This window comes from Chiloscyllium punctatum, chromosome 44, assembly GCF_047496795.1.
Source record: "Chiloscyllium punctatum isolate Juve2018m chromosome 44, sChiPun1.3, whole genome shotgun sequence".
Lineage (NCBI taxonomy): Eukaryota > Metazoa > Chordata > Chondrichthyes > Orectolobiformes > Hemiscylliidae > Chiloscyllium > Chiloscyllium punctatum.
This window is the reverse complement of record NC_092782.1, coordinates 53,662,849-53,681,288: the sequence shown is the minus strand read 5'-3', so window position 1 is coordinate 53,681,288 and position 18,440 is coordinate 53,662,849. Positions and strand designations below refer to the sequence as shown.

The following is an 18,440-nucleotide window of genomic DNA, read 5'->3' as shown; positions in this document are numbered from 1 at the left end:
TTGGTTAACAAAATGTTCGGGCGGCACAGTTACACAGTGGCTAGCACTGCTGCCTCACTGCGCCAGAGACCCGGGTTCAATTCCCACCTCAGGCAACTCTTTCCTCCCACAGTCCAAAAATGTGCAGGTTAGGTTAAATAGCAATGCTAAATTACCCGTAGTGTTAGGTGAAAGGGTAAATATAGGGGAATGGGTCTGGGTGGGTTGCTGTTTGGAGTGTCAGTGTAGACTTGTTGGGCCGAAGGGCCTGTTTCCACACTGTAAGTAATCTAAGTACCTAGAACATTAACCTGGTCCTGAGATTACTCTGTCGATATTACCACTGTGCTACTGCCTCCCAAAGATTGTGAAGTTCACATCATAAGTGTCTCTTATCACATCCTTTCTAGGTGAATTGGCCATGCTAAAATTGTCCATAGTGTTAGGTGCATTAGTCAGAGGGAAATGGGTATGGGTGGATTACTCTTCGGAGGGTCGGTGTAGACTGGTTGGGCTGAAGGGCCTGTTTCCACACTGTAGGGAATCTAATCAAACCTGGATTTATAGTGTGTCTTCAGTATTAAAAAGATAGCCTCAAGGACTTCGTTTGTAGCTATACAGGTAGTTGACAGACTCGAAGCAAAAAAGGACTAAGAGCTTTCTGAAGATTATTTGCAGAATCCCTACGGTGTGGAAGCAGGCCATTCAGCCCATCAACTCCACACTGACTCAGACCGAAGAGCATTCCACCCAGAAAGACCCCTCTATTCTATCCCTATCATCCTGTATTTCCCTTGGCTAATCTACCTAGCCTGCACATTCATAGACACTACGGGATGATATCCCACAATCATTCCACCTAACCTGCATATCCTTGGACACTATGGGCAATTTAGCATGGCCAATCCACCTAACCTACACATCTTTGGATTGTGAGAGGACACCCATGCAGACGGGGAGAATGTGCAAACTCCACACAGGCAGCTGCCCGAGGCGGCAATCGAACCCGAGACCCTGGCTCTGTGAGGGAGCAGTGCTTACCCCTGAGCCACCATTCTGCTGGACGGAATTTGAAGTAGGATTTTGGAGCGCAAAGTTTTGAAGTCGCGGGAGACTGTAGCAAGAGGTCACAAAGGGAATGCTGTGCTCTCATGTCTGAGCTCCGTGCACGAAGCATAAAACCCTGCAGCTGAATGCATGGTAGATGCTGCATGAGGGAACAATAGTTAACCATAAAAGCAGGATATTTGAGTAGATTAGATTAGATTAGATTCCCTACAGTGTGGAAACAGGCCCTTCGGCCCAACAAGTCCACTCCGAAGAGTTACCCACCCAGACCCATTTCCCTCTGTCTAATGTAACTAACGCTATGAGCAATTTGCCATGACCTGCACATCTTTGGACTATGGGAGGAAACCCACACAGACACAGGGAGAGCGTGCAATTGTGCTCAAGATTGAGATATCTAGAATTTAACAATTGACGCGGGCAATTCAGAGGTTAGGAAGTGTGTAAAAAAAAAAGATCAGTCAAGTGTGTGAGCCCGGTCTTCCTCTCAGGGCGACTGACTCATAGTTTGGAAACAGCTAGCCACAGTGAGCTGCTGATAACTAGTACCTCTAAGAGGAGATGGGCAGGGAGAGTTTTATTTCAACCTTACTACTCTCAGCTGAATATTTAGAATGGTGCACTTTGTCGAAAATAAAATTCTGCTCCACTTCTACTCTTGTGCCCAGTATCAAAGCCCCACACAGCTGAATATTCTTATCTGAAACTTTTGATTTTATTTACAATGAGAAGGCCATGTAAATTTAATTTAATGTTCATCTTAGATAATTTCTCCTCTTACTGTGCACAATGATTAGCATAAATCTGCATATCAATAAGTGGGAACAGATGTCAGATGTTAGGAGTGGCTGCCAATCACTAACAGTTAAAAAGTGACAGATGGATGATTCTCTCTGGGTCTATTACAGTGTCCACGCTAGAGATTCAGGAAGTTGTTCAGACCTCAGCTGTGCCAGGATTAGAATACACGTCTTACAAACAGACACACAATCAACTTCACAAAAGCAAGAGTTTCATTCTCGATCATTAAACTTATTAAAATTCCCCTGACTCAAAACCTGCCCATCCAGAACAGAGGTCATCACCTTAGAATTAGAAGAAAATTTTTCCTTCTCTCAGACAGTTGAGTGTCCCTGAAATTCCCTTCCTCAATAGGCAATGGGTGCAAAATCTATGCATATTTGTAAGGCAGAGATAAATACTTGAAAAATGCTGGCATTTCTGGGGAAACCCAGCAGGTCTGGCAGCATCTGTGGAGAGAAATCAGAGTTAATATTTCAAGCCAAGTGTGACCCTTACTCAGAACAGAATGGCAACTGGACTCAAAACTTTACTAGTGTTTCTCTGTCCACAGATACTGCCAGATCTGCTGAGTTTCTCCAGATGTTTGGTTCAGATTTCCAGCAGCTGCAGTTATGGAGTCGTAGAGATGTACAGCACAGAAACAGACCCTTCGGTCCAACTCATTCGTGCTGACCAGATATCCTAAATTAATCTAGTCCCATTTGCTAGCATTTGGCCCCACCCCTGTAAACCTTTCCTATTCGTATACCCATCCAAATGCCTTTTAAATGTTGTAATTGTACCACCACTTCCTCTGGCAGCTCCCGCACCCCAGGAAAAAGGCCTGGTCTATTTACCTTATCCATGCCCCTCATGATTTTATAAACCTCTGTAAGGTCTCTGACGCTCCAGGGAAAACAGCCCCAGCCTATTCAGCCTCTCCCTATAGCTCAAATTCTCCAACCCTGGCAACATCCTTGTAAATCTTTTCTGAATCCTTCAAGCTTCACAACATCCTTCCAATAGGAAGGACACCAGAATTGCACGCAATGTTCCAACAGTGGCCTAACCAATGTCCTGTATAGTCGCAACATGACCTCCTAGCTCCTATACTCAATGCTGTGACCAATAAAGGAAAGCATATCAAACGCCTTCTTCACTATCCTATCTACCTGCAACTTCACTTTCAAGGATCTATGAACCTGCACTCCAAGGTCTCTTTGTTCAGCAACACTCCCCAGGACCTTACCATTAAGTGTGTAAGTCCTGCTCTGGTTTGCATTTCCAAAATGCAGCACCTCACATTTATCTAAATTAAATTCCATCTCCACTCCTCAGTCCATTGGCCTATCTGATCAAGATTCTGTTTTAATCTGAGGTAATGTTCTTCACTGTCCACTACACCTCCAATTTTGGTCTCATCAGCAAACTCTGTATTCCATGAGATCTAACCTTGCTAACCCGTCTCCCATGGGGAACCTTGTCAAACGCCTTACTGAAGTCCATATGGATCACATCTACTGTTCTGTCCTTATCAATCCTCTTGGTTACTTCTTCAAAAACCTCAATTAAATTCATGAGATGTGACTTCCCACACACAAAGCCAAGCTGACTATCTCTAATCAGTCCTTGCCTTTCCAAATGCATGTAAATCCTGTCCCTCAAGATTCCTTCCAACAAGTTGCCCACCACCGATGTCAGGCTCATTAGTCTGCAGTTCCCTTGCTTTTCCTTACCACCTTTTTTAAATAGTGGCCACACGTTAGCCAACCTCCAGTCTTCTGGCACCTCACCTGTGACTATTGATGATACAAATACCTCAGCGGGAGGCCCAGTAATCACTTCCCTAGCTTCCCACAGAGTTTTAGGGTATATCTGATCAGGTCTGAGGGATTTATCCACTTTTATGCGTTTCAAGACATCCAGCACTTCCTCCTCTGTAATATGGACATTTTTCAAGATGCCACTATCTTTTTCCCCACATTCTATATCTTCCATATTCTTCACCACAGTTACCACTGATGCAAAATACTCATTTATTATTTCCCCACATCTCCTGCAGCTCCTCACATAGGCTGCCTTGCTGATCTTCGAGGGACCCTATTCTCTCCCTAGTTACCCTTTTGTTCTTAACGTATTTATAAAATTCCTTTGGATTCTCCCTAATCCTATTTGCCGTAGCTATCTCATGTCCTCTTTTTGCCCTCCTGATTTCCCTCTTAAGTATACTCCTACTGCCTTTATACACTTCTAAGGATTCACTCAATCTCTCCTGTCTATGCCTGACATATGCTTCCTTCTTTCTCTTAACCAAAACCTCAATTTCTCTAGTCATCCAGTATTCCCTACCCTACCAGCCTTTCCTTTCACCCTTACAGGAACATACTATCTGTGGACTCTGGTTATCCCATTTTTGAAGACTTCCCACTTTCCAGCCATCCCTTTACCTGAGAACAGCTTTTGAAAGTTCTTGCCTAATACGCTCAAAATTAGCCTTCCTCCATATCTGGAGCACCATGTGCAGTTTTGGTCGCCTTACAGAGTCATAGAGTCATAGAGTAGAGATATACAGCTTGGAAACAGACCCTTTGGTCCAACCTGTCCATGCCGACCAGATATCCCAACCCAATCTAGTCCCACCTGCCAGCACCTGACCCATATCCCTCCAAACCCTTCCTATTCATATGCCCATCCAAATGCCTCTTAAATGTTGCAGTTGTACCAGCCTCTACCACTTCCTCTGGCAGCTTATTCCATACACGTACCACCTTATCTCCAGAAAGATACCATTGGCATTGATGGAGTGCAGTGAAGGTTCAACAGGCTTTTTACCAGGATGGGGTAAAAACAATGACTGCAGATGCTGGAAACCAGATTCTGGATTAGTGGTGCTGGAAGAGCACAGCAGTTCAGGCAACATCCAAGTAGCTTCGAAATCGACGTTTCGGGCAAAAGCCCTTCATCAGTTACCAGGATGGTAAGAGTGTCACATCAAGGGAAATCAAGAAAACTGGGCCTGTATTCTTGGAAGTTTCAAAGAATGAGAGGTGATTTAATTAAAACATACAAAGTCTTTAAATAACGGAGGCGAGTAAGATGTTGCCCCTGAGTGGGGACGCAGAACAGGGGGCACGAGTTTAAAAATAGGGGGAATACCATTTAGAACCAAGATGAAGATCATTTTCTTTCCCCAGAGATTGGTGAATCTTTGGATTTCTCTCCCCCTGAGGGCTATGGAATAGCAAGAATAAAAGGCATTGAAGTATTCATTCAAACATGATTGTATTGAATGGTGGAGAATATTCGATAGAGTGAGCGGCCTAATCCTGTTTTGATATTGCTTCTGACTCATAACATAGTAAATAATTACTTCCACAAAGCAAGCTTTGATCACTTCTATCAATTCTCTTCGAAATCTTGGAAAATTATTGTTAGACATCCTTCCCCAAGCCAGGCTAAGATAGTGGAGGAATGAGGATAAATTGTTTAAATCTACCTAACCTGAAATCACTTGTTCTTAGTCTTGCTGCACTGCTGTTCCTGGTAATATTCTGTACCATGTGTTGGGAATGTGTACGGTTTACTCAGTGGGCTATTGTATCATCATTTACACTTTCTTTCCTGGGTCCAGCAAACTCAAAAGTTAAACTTGAAAGAATTGAGAAAAGATTAACAAAGATGTTGTCAGGGTTAGAGGGTTTGAGTTATAAGGAGAATCTGAATAGACTGGGGCTATTTTCCCAGGAGGGTCAGAGGCTGAGGGGTGACCTTGTAGAGATTCATAAAATCATGAGGGGCATTGATAGGGTGAATAGTCGAGATCTTTTCCCCAGGGAGGGGAGTCCAAAACTGAAGGGCCTAGGTTTAGGGTGAGAAGGAAAAAAATTAAAAGGGACCTGAGGGGCAACATTTTCAGACAGAAAGTTGTGCATGTATGGAATAAGCTGCCAGAGGAAGTGGTGGAAGCTGGTACAATTACAACATTTAAAAGGCATTTGGATGGGTACATGAATAGGAAAGGTTTAGAGGGATATGGGTCAAATGCTGGCAAATGGAACTAGATTAATTTGGGATATTGGCCAAAATGAGTTGGCCCAAAGGCTCTGTTTCCATGCTATACATCTCTATAACTGTGCCTCTAAGTCCTTATTTTCTGTACTCTTCTCATCCTGCAAACTCAAGCTTTGATTCACTATTCCAACATTCGGTTTCTTCTCTGTCCTCCATTTCATAACCCTGCTGTTTGCCCCATTGTGAACTCGGCTCTTTACATCAAAGAAAAGTTAACACAAGGATATGGAATTTGCTCAAGACATTGGATCAGTCACCTTTGGAGCATTCAGTATGGTCTAGGTACCCCGCTTTAGAGGGAATATTGGAGCCTTGCCACTTAGAGATACGAGTAATGAGCGGTTGGAGTTATGAAGAAAGAATAGAAAACAGGGCCTGGAAATAACTGTTTCAGCAGGATCTGGAAGGAGCACTTTCAAACTTTGGCAATGCTTTGAAAGGCTAAACAATGAAGCTCGTTTCTACCCATTGGTAAATTGGCAACAAACTTATAAGCTCGTCGTTATTACTGGAAGAATAAAGGGTAACATTAGAAGAATCATTTCACAAAAAGTTCATAAATTTGTAGATGCTTTATCATAGTCCGCTCGTTTAAAATGGAATTGGTAAATATTTTTAAAAGGACGATTGTAAAAGAATATGGAGAAAGGGGGGAAAAGTGGAATTAGAGTATGGAGCTCAGGGTGAAGCATCCTGAGCTAAATAATCTCGTTTTGTGTTTAAGTCGCTACCAAATAGATTGGTTAGAATTTCATGGTCTATTCAAATGGATTTCTATAGCAAAGCAAACTGTGCATCCACATCTGAGCCTACACTTGCACCAAGTCCTGTTTACCCATTACCCCTGCATTCACTGTTATTGGCTCCAGGTCCCAAAATTTTATAATTCTCATTCTTCTTTCTGAATTCCTTCCCAACCTCACCCCTCCCTATCTACCCCTTCCTCCAACCTTACACTCCTCAATATTATTTGCGCTTCTCTGATTCTGTTGTGTTGCACTTTCACCAATTTTCATTTGCTTCAGCTGCCTGAGCTATAATCTCGAAAATTGCCCCCACAACTCAAAAACCTCTTCTCTCATACTCTTTCTGTCTTTCTACCTTTGAGATCCATTTTGAAACCTACCTCTTTGATGAGATTGTTTGTAGTTTTTGCTGACATCTCTTTATGTAATTCAGTGTCAAGTTTTTATTCCTGATAACGCTGTCGTAAAGTACCTTGCAATGTTTGTTTTTTGTCTTAAAGGTGCTATATAAATACAACCTGTTTCTATTGTTGATGGACTAAATGGGATTTTTCTTGTGCAATTTTCCTTTCTATTCCAGTGCTTACATCGTATTTTATAGAAAATGTCATGCATATTTCTGTTTTTATTGATGATGAATATTATCCGGTCCCACCAGACAGAGATCGAGACCAGGTTCCCAACAGTGGAATCATCTTATCAACCCAGTTCATACTGGACTAGATTCGGACATTGCATATAAGGATAATGAAGGCCACCCCATTCTCCTCAGCCAACACTTAATATAAGTATGCAAGGAGAGAAAGAACATAAAAATTGAATTGTTGGGACTTTTAATGCACCTTATTGCATTGCCAGAACATTTCAGAGCACTTCCATGAACAACAGATTACTTTTTGGAGTGTTTTGCTGTTTATAACAGAATGCAGTGCCCACTGTTCTCTCACACAGCATCACGTAAACTGAAGTGATATGTGTACAATCCCTGGAGAGACCAATAACTTTTTTTTTAAAAAGAGACATTTGAGTTTCTAGCATCTGGAAGGATCAAATAACAAGATTTCACATTTAAACTTCTATTGATCAAGCAAATTACTGCCAAAGTACTATTCTTTGGGTAACTTGTGCACTGAATCACAGAAAGGTTTCCCATTTAGCATTTAAAATGACAAAAAATTCTGTATATTACACTGTTATTGAAGTAAACATTTAACTCCTCCAGAACCAACCTGCGGCTATACTCCAATGCCAAATGGCTTCCATTATTGCCTGTTCCAAGCGGTATCATTTCTAAATCCAGAACGAACTTTCATTGTGAGGGTTATCATGGCAACTCCTCCCCTTCAGCCCAAGCTACACGAATCTTCCAATCTCTCTTAAAATTCTTCATGAGCTCTTCTTCAATCTGAGTGCAGTGTATGCAGGGTGATCAACTGTAGTGTCAGTATTTTCTCTGCTTCAGGTGCAGGACATGTTTAAATTGTCTATATCAGGTCCTTCAAACTATCTTGCCTCTGTGAAGTTCAGTTATATCTTAAAGAACCTGTAACACAATGCTATAATGAATTGTTATGGACATTTCTATTTCCAAAATCCATCTCCATGATAATGTGAATCATAAGGGCCTTGTGTGCCAGTTGGGAACACTAATTAACTTTCCTCTAGACCACTGACTCGACTCTCTTTTTTTAATTCGACTAACAGTTCAAAATAGATCTTTTCATAAAACTTCTAATTCCAACACCTGTACTAACCAAGCCACCGAGACTTGTTGGGGAGAATTCGGAGTAGATCATGTGATCACCTACATTCTTCTGTTTTGTGTTACACTATCCCAAAGTACAACAAACTTATAAATCAAACAATTAATCATTTGTTTGGTTGAAAAAGGAATTTTGGTCAGGACACCTGTAGAACTTTGCTTGTGCAGTCAGACTATCAACATGTTTCTGACAAGAAACAGGATCATCTGTACAATGAATAGGATGTTTCAGCAGGGCTCAGGCTATTGATCGCCATAACTGAGCCATTTTGCATCTGCTTCTGCCTTCAGAAAGTAGAAAGGTCCAGTTTCTGCCCATTGGCCTAGGGAGTGTTGCTGAACAAAGAGACCTTGGAGAGTAGGTTCATAACTCCTTGAAAGTTGAATCGCAGATAGATAGGATAGTGAAGAAGGCATTTGGTATGTTTTCTTTTATTGGTCAGAGTATTGAATACAGGAGTTGGGAGGTCATATTGCGGCTGTACAGTACATTGCTTAGGCCACTGTTAGAATATTGCATGCAATTTTGATCTCCTCCTTATCGGAAAGATGTTTTGAAACTTGAAAGGGTTCAGAAAAGATTTACAAGGATGTTGCCAGGGTTGGAGAATTTGAGCTATTAGGGAGAGGCTGAACAGGCTGGTGCTGTTTTCCCTGGAGCGTCAGAGGCTGAGGGGTAACCTTATAGAGGTTTACAAAATTATGAGGGGCATGGATAGGATAAATAGACAAAGTCTTTTCCCTGGAGTCGGGGAGTCCAGAACTAGAGGGCATAGGTTTAAGGTGAGAGGGGAAAGATATAAAAGACACCTAAGGGGCAACATTTTCACACAGAGGATGGTATGTGTATGGAATGAGCTGCCAGAGGAAGTGGTTGAGGCTGGTACAACTGCAACATTTAAAAGGCATTTGGATGGGTAAATGAATAGGAAGGGTTTGGAGGGATATGGGCTGGGTGCTGGCAGGTGGGACTAGATTGGGTTGGGATATCTGGTCGACTTTGACAGCTTGGACCAAAGGGTCTGTTTCCATGCTGTACATCTCAATGACCCTCTGTTCCCACATGTAACAGCAGTGGGGAGGAGAACAATGTTTTCATGATAAGCCTGGTGCTGATTTGATGAGCCAGTTAATTGTTACCTCCTCACATGTCCACCTTGCCTAATCAATCAGCCAAGGTCTTAGAAAGAACGTTATGCATGCATTCCACTTTTATCTCGCAACACCAGGTTATAGTCCAACAGGTTTATTCGAAAGCACTAGCTTTTGGAGTGCTGCTCCTTCATTAGGTGGGTGTGGAGCTTAACATCGTAAGACATAGAATTTATTGCAAAAGTTTCCAGTGTGATGCAACTAAAATTATATATTGAAAAAGATCTGGGTTGTTTGTTAAGTCTTTCATGTTTTAGAATGAACATTACTGGTTTCAGTTCTTTCATATGTAAATCACAGAACATTTAAATGTTACATTCCCAAGTGAACTTTAACAATTGGTGTCATAATGCATTTAAGACGTGAGGTGCCCTGTGTGAGACTGTCTGTGCCACAATGGTCAGACTGATTCTAATCTTAAAAAAAGGCATTTACAGAACCTTACATGGATTCATGAAGTTTTTGAGCAAAATAAAATGTAATTCTGCAGGTACAAATTCACCCCACAAATTTATATGTGTGTGTGTGTGTGTGGGGGGGTGGGTTATGAGTGTCTGTGAGAGAGTGTGTGTATGAGTGTGAGTGTAAAGGGGTATAAGTCTGTGAGAGGGTGTGTGTATGAGTGTGAGTGTAAAGGGGTATAAGTCTGTGAGAGGGTGCATGTGTAACACCATCAGGATAAAGGAAAGAAACTCTTCCTCAGATCTATTAAATGGCTTTTATTTTTCTGATTGACCACTCTGCGTTGGTTAATGGTGAGGGCTACATGTTTGAGATAAGGAGAATATTTTCAGATGCTGGAGCAAACGGGATGATAGAATCCCTTCAGTGTGGGAACAGGTCCTTCGGCCCAACAATTCCACCCCGACTCTCCGAATAGCAACCCACCCAGACCCATTCCCCTACCCTATTATCCTATATTTAGCCCTGACTAATGCACCTAACCTACACATCCCTGAACACTATGGGTAATTGAGCATGGCCAATTCACCCTGACCTGCACATCTTTGGATTGTGGGAGGAAACCGGAGCACTCAGCAGAAACCCACGCAGACACAGGGAGAATGTGCAAACTCCACACAGACAGTTACCCGAGGCTGGAATCGAACCTGGGTCCCTGGCACTGTGAGGCAGCAGTGCTAACCACTGAGCCGCTGTGCTGAAAGGACCCAGCAGCATCTGGAAAAACGCTGGAAATTAACTCCTGGATTATAATAAGTGTATACACCTATAAGTTTTAGTGAAGGATCTGTACCTGAAATAGTAATTCTCTTCCTTCAGTTATAACCTGTCATGCTCTTGTATTTCCAACAATTATGTTTTCATTACATCTTTCTTTTGTGTTTTAATTTGAGGGCCATCCTTCAGTTGCTAACATTTGTTTTTCTCCTCAAAACATTGCTCATGAAGTATTTCAGTGTGTTAAGAGACTAGTGTCCCCGGCTAATGAGAGGAGGTTTGGATAACATTATTCCAGTTGAAGTAGATCCCATCACTGTAAAAATATTACAGTGTTTTCCTGGAGTAAATAGAAGCAGTCAAACATACCTGAGGTTATTTGTGTTTCCCCCCACTTAGGTATGAACGCTTTGCAACTACAAAACCTAGCAACCTTGGCGGCAGCTGCTGCAGCAGCTCAGAACACAGCCACCACAAATGCCAACCCTCTCACCGCGGCAACAGGAGCACTCGGAGCATTGACAAGTCCAGGTAAACCCATTTCACTGGCTCCCTGTAAAATGACATGTATACAGCATGTGGTCGATCGTCTGTGATGCTATTCCTTATGTGTTATACATAAGATGTCATAAAATGATTGAACATGGCAGAGTGTTGCAATGGAGTACTGTAAGAGAGATGCTGAGAGGGACACGGCAAGGATGGTTTGGTTTGCGAACAATTGGAACCAGTCAGGAAATAATGATGGCGGTTTTAGGAGTGAGTACAATGACGGATAATATTGTAAAGACAAACAATATTAGATCAACACCCTGTGCATAGCCCTCCTAATTTATGCTTCTACAACATGAACAAAAATTGGGAGAGATACTTATGATGTTGATGCAATGTCACCTGAATTCAATTTAATTTGTATTCTTTCTGCTGCAGCCATACTCTGCATGTGACAGCTGACTTGTGTTGTTTATATACAATGTCATTCCAATTCAACTTGAGTTACTACTTTAAGGGCAACTCACTAACTTGTTGTTTCCTCACAAGAAAACAAGTAGTAATGTTGGCATGTGAGCCTAGGTGTTTTTTTTTGATGTAGAGATGTGATAAATTCACTGCAGGGTTTAGCGGACCCTTTCCGCAGTCTGATAATGTTTTATATTCAAACAGCTTCATTTAGATAGGCAAGTATCCACTGGGCAAAGTGCCAACACACACTGACTCTGGCAGCTCACACCTGATGGTTTAGGATTAAAGCGTAACTTTATTTTGGTGGGCCTTGACTTTGGCGTGAGTACATTACTCACCCACATGTCCTGCTATTGCTGTTGGATCTGGGTCAAAGCAGAACGTCCAGGCCCAGTAGGGTATCTCCAGGCTAAAAGCTCAGATTGTACGTGGCATGATTCTGAATTGTTGGAAATGAGAAAACACATGAGCCAAAGGAAAATTCAGTTCGCCATAAATCCAGGCTGAAATCAACCAAGCCCACTGTTCTCACTTTGTCCACATGCTTTTTCCTTCCATGACATTACTCCACAAGAAATAGAAGCAGGTGTAGACCATACAGCCTATCAAGCCTGCTCTGCCATTCAATCTGATATGACTGATCTTGCCCTCACCATCTGAGACACCAAAGATCTGTCTATTTCAGCCGTAATTGTATTCAGTGATAGAACATCCGTAACCCTGTGATGTAGAGAATTGCAAAGATGCATAAGCCTTTAAATTAAGTAGTTTCTCAAAATTTTAGTCCAAAATAAGCACTTCTGTGCCCCCTCCCTGACTAATGGAAACAATCACTCAGCATGTAAGTTATCAAGCCTTGCTACATCACTATGTTTTATTGCTCAAACTGCCATGGCTCAGGGAAGGCAGGTCCCTGAGAGATTGTGTTTTATACGAGAGTGTGATTTCTAAATGAGGTTTTGATCAGGCTTGTACATGTCCACAATTTCATTATTGAACACGATACATTCAACTTGCTATAGGAGGGATGTTGTGAAACTTGAAAGGGTTCAGAAAAGATTTACAAGAATGTTTCCAGGGATGGATGATTTGAGCTACAGGGAGAGGCTGAATGCTCTCAGGCTATTTTCCCTACAGCATCGGAGGCTGATGGGTGACCTTACGGAGATTTATAAAATCATGAGGAGCGTGGATACAGTAAAGAGACGAGGTCTTTTTCCCCAGTACTAAACAGTATAGGTTTAGGGTGAGAGAGGAAAAGATTTAAAAGGGTCCTAAGGGGCAACTTTTTCAAGCAGAGGATGGTACGTGTATGGAATGAGCTGCCAGAGGAAGTGGTGGAGGCTGGTACAATTACAACATTGAAAGGGCATCTAGATGGGTATATGAATAGGGAGGGTTTGGAGGGATATGGGCCAAGAGCTGGCAAATGGGACCAGATTAATTCAGGATATCTGGTCAACATGGACAAGTTGGACCGAAGGGTCTGTCTCAGTTCTGTATATCTCTATGGCTCTGAGATGGCCGAAAGATTCTTCCAGGGAATTAGTTGACAGGTTTTGAAATTTAGTTCTTTGTTTTCTGATATTTCCCATTGTCAGGAAAGGGCTGAATTTAATGTAGAAAGTCACACTGGTGAGTGTGTGTTTCTAAAATGCTATTATAAATGTGAAAAATCTGTAGCTCACCTAAATTGCCCCATGAATGACTGACTGAGTCTTCTGTACTAGATCAAATGGGTCAGGAACACATCACAATGGCTGGTCGGTTTACTTCAGGAGTAATTAATTTCTCCACTTTAAATCAGGTATCAAAAATGGTGCTCCTTGTAAAGTATGAGTTTGTCTCATTTTAGACTGGGCCCAGGAGATAGAGTTCCTAAAATGGATGGGCCCCTATTGTAGAATTAAGCTGTGGGGGGAAAAGAAATGAACTTCTTCAGAACATTTCTAATGACTTTTTTTAAATTATAATTTTTTTCCCATTATTTAATGAATTTCTGGCTAAGATTAGCAAGTATTCTGCAAAGTGATAACTGCTTGTACTGAATTACTATTTTAAATCTCACTGTGCAAGTGATCAAATCATTTGCCAGTGGCATAATTTGATGTTTCATTGAGCACAACTTGATAAATTGCCACTTTAAGCATGTGAAATAGCAGCACCGATTTCCTTTCATCCCAGGCTAGACCTTTGGGTTTTCCAGCGTAGGATATGGTAGGGCACCACTTTGAAAAGAGTTTAGATCAGAATCGTGCTGGAAAAGCACAGCAGGTCAGGCAGCATCTGAGGAGCAGGACCTGCTGTGCTTTTCCAGTACCACTCTGATCTAAACTCTGGTTTCCAGCATCTGCAGTTCTCACTTTTGCCACTATTTTGAAAAGACAATGGTAGCCAGATCAGCAATCTTGGAAAATCTAACCCAAATGCTGCTGCAGATGCACCAAAGAGGTTTTGGTCACAAGTGGACCTGGGCTTGAGCTCACTCCTGTTAAGAATGTCCGCTCTGTCACAATGTTTCTTGTTCCAGCCCATCCCAGGGCCCTTAGTGCAGAATGATTTTTAAATTTTGTGTCAAACGCTGTGTCTCCACGCAAAAGAGTCAGAAGCAGATAGCACAGAGGCTCAGTGGTTAGTGTTGCTGCCCTACAACGCCAAGGACCCGGGTACGATTCCATCCTCAGGTGATGGTCTGTGTGGAGCTTGCATGTACTTCCTGTGCCTGTGTGGGTTTCCTTCCACAGTCCACAGATGTACAGGTTAGGTGGATTGACCATGCTAAATTGTTTGTTGTGGCCAGGGATGTCTAGGTTAGGTGGATTAGTCTTTTTCGCCAGATGGTCGATGCAGATTCAATGGACTGAACGGCCTCCTTCTGCACTGTAGGGATTCTATAAGAAAATCTTGTTCACATCATAGATACTCAGTATGAAAGTGATGGCTCCACGTTAACACTGGGATCTGAGAGTTAGAATGTTGGAGGTTCAAGCACTGCTCTCAAGGCTTGTGCATAATCAATGAGGTTAACTCTCCAGTGCAGTACGACAGGAGTGTCTTACAAATGAAACATTAAATTAAGAGGTTGTCTATTCTCTCAGGTAGACGGAGAAGGTCCCACTGCATTATTTGAAGAGCAAGGGGGCTATCCCTGGTGTATTGGCCAATATTTATCCATGAATAAATGACTCTGTTCCTGCTCACATTACTGTTTGTTGGCACCTTCATGTTTGCAAATTATCTGCCACCGTTACACCAGTAAATAATACTCCAACAGTACTTCATTCGCTGGGACATCCTGTGGTCATGGAGGCACTGGTGAATGAAAACCTTCAATAACAGGATCCACTCAATCCCATTTCCCACTCCACCTTATGTCCATTCCTGGAATCTTGCACTTGTAATTTATCCTCTGTTGTTAGCAGCATTTCCACCTCCGATTGGTCAGTTTAAACCTTCGTTCTTGGCTCACGATCTTGTGAGTGCACAAGAGACCCAAGGTTAGCTTTTTTCAATTCGAAGCATAATCAGTGTGGGGTTTCCACTGTACGAGGTGGTCAATGCAGAAAAATCCAGCTCTTTTGTTGTTGCATTCACAATGCTGAGGTCAACTTGTGCCCCACCCAAGAATTAGTTCAACATCCAACCTGAAGCCACCCAATACTGTGTAGTTCCAGTTCCACACAGAGGAGTCACTGATCATCATGGAGCCAGTGGGTTGTTAATACTTGCTCAAGAAGAGTCATAATCCACCAGCCTTTCAATTGACAATGCAAGCTTACCATCACCGGTACATGGGAACTCCTAGGACACATCTAATACTGGACTCTGTCAGTGATTGAATCCTAGACTATCAGTTCTCAAGTCTGCTTAAACCAAAGAAACCTGTACTGCAGGCTGGTGATAATGCTCTTGTGTTTATCAGTATTGTGATCCCAAGCTAATCTAAGGAAGCCAATTGCAGATAAGTCAGTGTAACACAGTTTGATTTTAAGAAGATCGTTGCAGATAAAGGATTTGAATGAAGCTTTAACAAAGAATCCAGGGGAATGTGCTTTACATTTAAAGTGGCATAACTTTGGGCCCAATTTTACTTAAACGTCTTCAAACACTCAGGGTTTTGAGTTCAACAAATTGATGTTCATTTTTGTCTTAAATTAGATTTTAATTGAATAAGTGTTAAATAGTAACACTTTTTTCTTCTGCTTTTGGATGCAGTGAGATTGATTGATTCAGTCCCATTTCTTGACACTTCTCAACTTCGGTGGCTATTTCCGGGAAATCCTACTCCCCACCACGGCCACCTAATTTGCAGTTTAGCTTACATGCTGCTACTCACCAATAGGGTGGCACGGTGTCACAGTAGTTAGCACTGTTCCCTCACAGCACCAGAGACCCGGGTTCAATTCCCGCCTCGGGCAACTGTCTGTGTGGAGTTTGTGCATTCTCCCAGTGTCTGCGTGGGTTTCCTCCGGGTGCTCCGGTTTCCTCCCACAGTCCAAAGATGTGCAGGTTAGGTGAATTGGCCATGCTAAATTGTCCATAGTGTTAGGTGAAGAGGTAAATGTAGGGGAATAGGTCTGGGTGGGTTGCTTTTCGGAGGGTCGGTGTGGACTTGTTGGGCCGAAGGGCCTGTTTCCACACTGTAAGTAATCTAATCTAATAGACCCCACTGTCAAAGTAATATGGCTGCTTAAACAACAGCTTATTACTGTAAGATTTGCTCTTAAAATTACCCCTTTACGTTATGGTTAAATATTGAATGTTTTGCCTGTGGTCACTTGTGATGCTTCTTGGATCACAATGAAAGGTGTTGTCGATGTGCTTTCAAGTAACACCTTATTCCCAGTCACTGATGCTCCATTTGAAGCCAAGATTGTTTGGTTCCAGACCTGACTGTATCTTTTTGGTCCAAAGACAGACACAAGCGTTTCAGAGTAAAGGGGAGAGTGACATCAAGGCAATATTTACATGAACCAACAGTGAAATGCTGATCAGATTGGGTCTTGCCACATCCCAATAAAAATAAACAAATGCATGTTGGCTTTGCTTCCTTGTATATATACTGCCATTTGTGTCAGATGTTAACACGTTTGTGCCATACTCAGAAACAAGAGTGCATCAACTTCAGAACATTGCTGAGAGCACACTACTTGTTGGAGTTCCCTCTCTTCAGATGAATCATTAAACTGAGAGCTCTAAATTTAATGCAGAGACATACAGGTGAGGTGAATTGGCCATGCTAAATTGCCCATAGTGTTAGGTGCATTAGTCAGGAGTAAATGTAGAATAGGGGAATTGGTCTAGGTGGATTACTCTTCGGAGGATCGGTGTGGATTTATTGGGCCAAATGGCCTGTTTCCACATTGTAGGTAATCTAATATCAAATGATTTGTTTGGCTGTTCAAAAAAATGACACCATGACCATTGCTCAAATTCATATTGTTAACTCTTCTGACAGCACCTTCCAAATCTGCGACTTCTCACACTCAAAAATACAGGGGCAGAAAGTGCATGGGAACACTGCCACCTGCAAGTTCCCCTCCACACACCATGCTGACTTAGACATGTATCACTGTTCCTGGGTCAAAATCCTTCCTTAGCGGTATGTGGCACAGCCTCACAATTAGGGGAAGCAGCTTTAGGACTGAATTGAAAAGGAACTTGAAGAGGGTTGTGAATCTATAGAATTCCCTTCCCAGTGAAGTGGTTGATGCTAATTCAATAAATGGTTTTAAAGCTAAGATAGCTTTTTTTTTGAACAATGACAGGATAGGTGAGAGGGCAGGAAAGTGGAGCTGAGTCCACAAAAAGATCAAGCATGATCTTATTGAATGGCAGATCAGGCTCGAAGGGCCAGAGGGCCTACTCCTGCACCTAGTTCTTATGTTCTCATCGCCACCAGCTACAAATAAATTAGGGATAAGTAATAAATGTCAGTGACAACCACATCCATGAACATATTTTTTTTAAAATGGTGCTCAAACATATCAGCAGACTGTTAAACCCATTGACGTAATTGTGACATTTTAATCTTTATAAATAGTTTGCCATATGTACCTGCATAACAAACATTTTTGCACTTCAAAATAATTTGCTGAGAACAAAGCACGTTGGGAGATTTTTTGACATATTTGATTAAAAATAGTTTCTTTTTAATGTTACTTGCAATGAAAGGTTTTATTTAGCAGTCCGAGCTGCCATCATTGTGGTTCCTTTTGTCTTTCAACATCTGTTTTTGATAGTGGGGCAAGAGTTTGGCTTAAAAGTCAGCCTTATTTAATTGTAGGATCATACAGGACATAGGGAGGTCATACAGGGATATGCAGGCTAGGTGGGTTAGCCAAGGGAAATGTGGGGTTACAGGGAATGGGTGTGAGGGTGGAATGCAATTCACAGGGTCGGTGCAGACTAGATGGGCCGAATGGCTTCTGTTTGCTCTGTAGAGATTCTGTGATTCTATAAGACCTGACAGTCTACAGGTTAATGTAATGGATTAATTAAAGGAGAAAATTACAGTAGGGTGGCTAGCAATGTTAAAATGAGCAACTTCAAGTATCCTCCCTTATTCCTGATTGTAATCCTATGCTGAGGCACTCCCTTTCCTCCTGCTTTATCGAATATGGGTTAAATCATATCCCAGTGATACATCTGACATCTGTCAGTTAAATCCACCCCCCTCCCCTGCCATCTTCATTCCAATGGAGGCTGTGCTGAATTAAAAACCCCTTACCAGCCGT

At 42.1% G+C, this 18,440-nt stretch overlaps 1 protein-coding gene across 29 annotated transcripts in view; it reads left to right on the top strand.

Moving 5' to 3' along the window:
* celf2 (cugbp, Elav-like family member 2) overlaps positions 1 to 18,440 on the top strand; it is a 985,143-nt gene that overhangs the window by 945,197 nt on the left and 21,506 nt on the right. For all 29 annotated transcript variants that reach the window (XM_072562980.1, XM_072562977.1, XM_072562973.1 and 26 more), the window contains one exon: positions 11,140 to 11,271. In XM_072562980.1, coding sequence (XP_072419081.1) covers positions 11,140 to 11,271 — 132 coding nt within the window. The remainder of the gene's footprint in view (positions 1 to 11,139; positions 11,272 to 18,440) is intronic.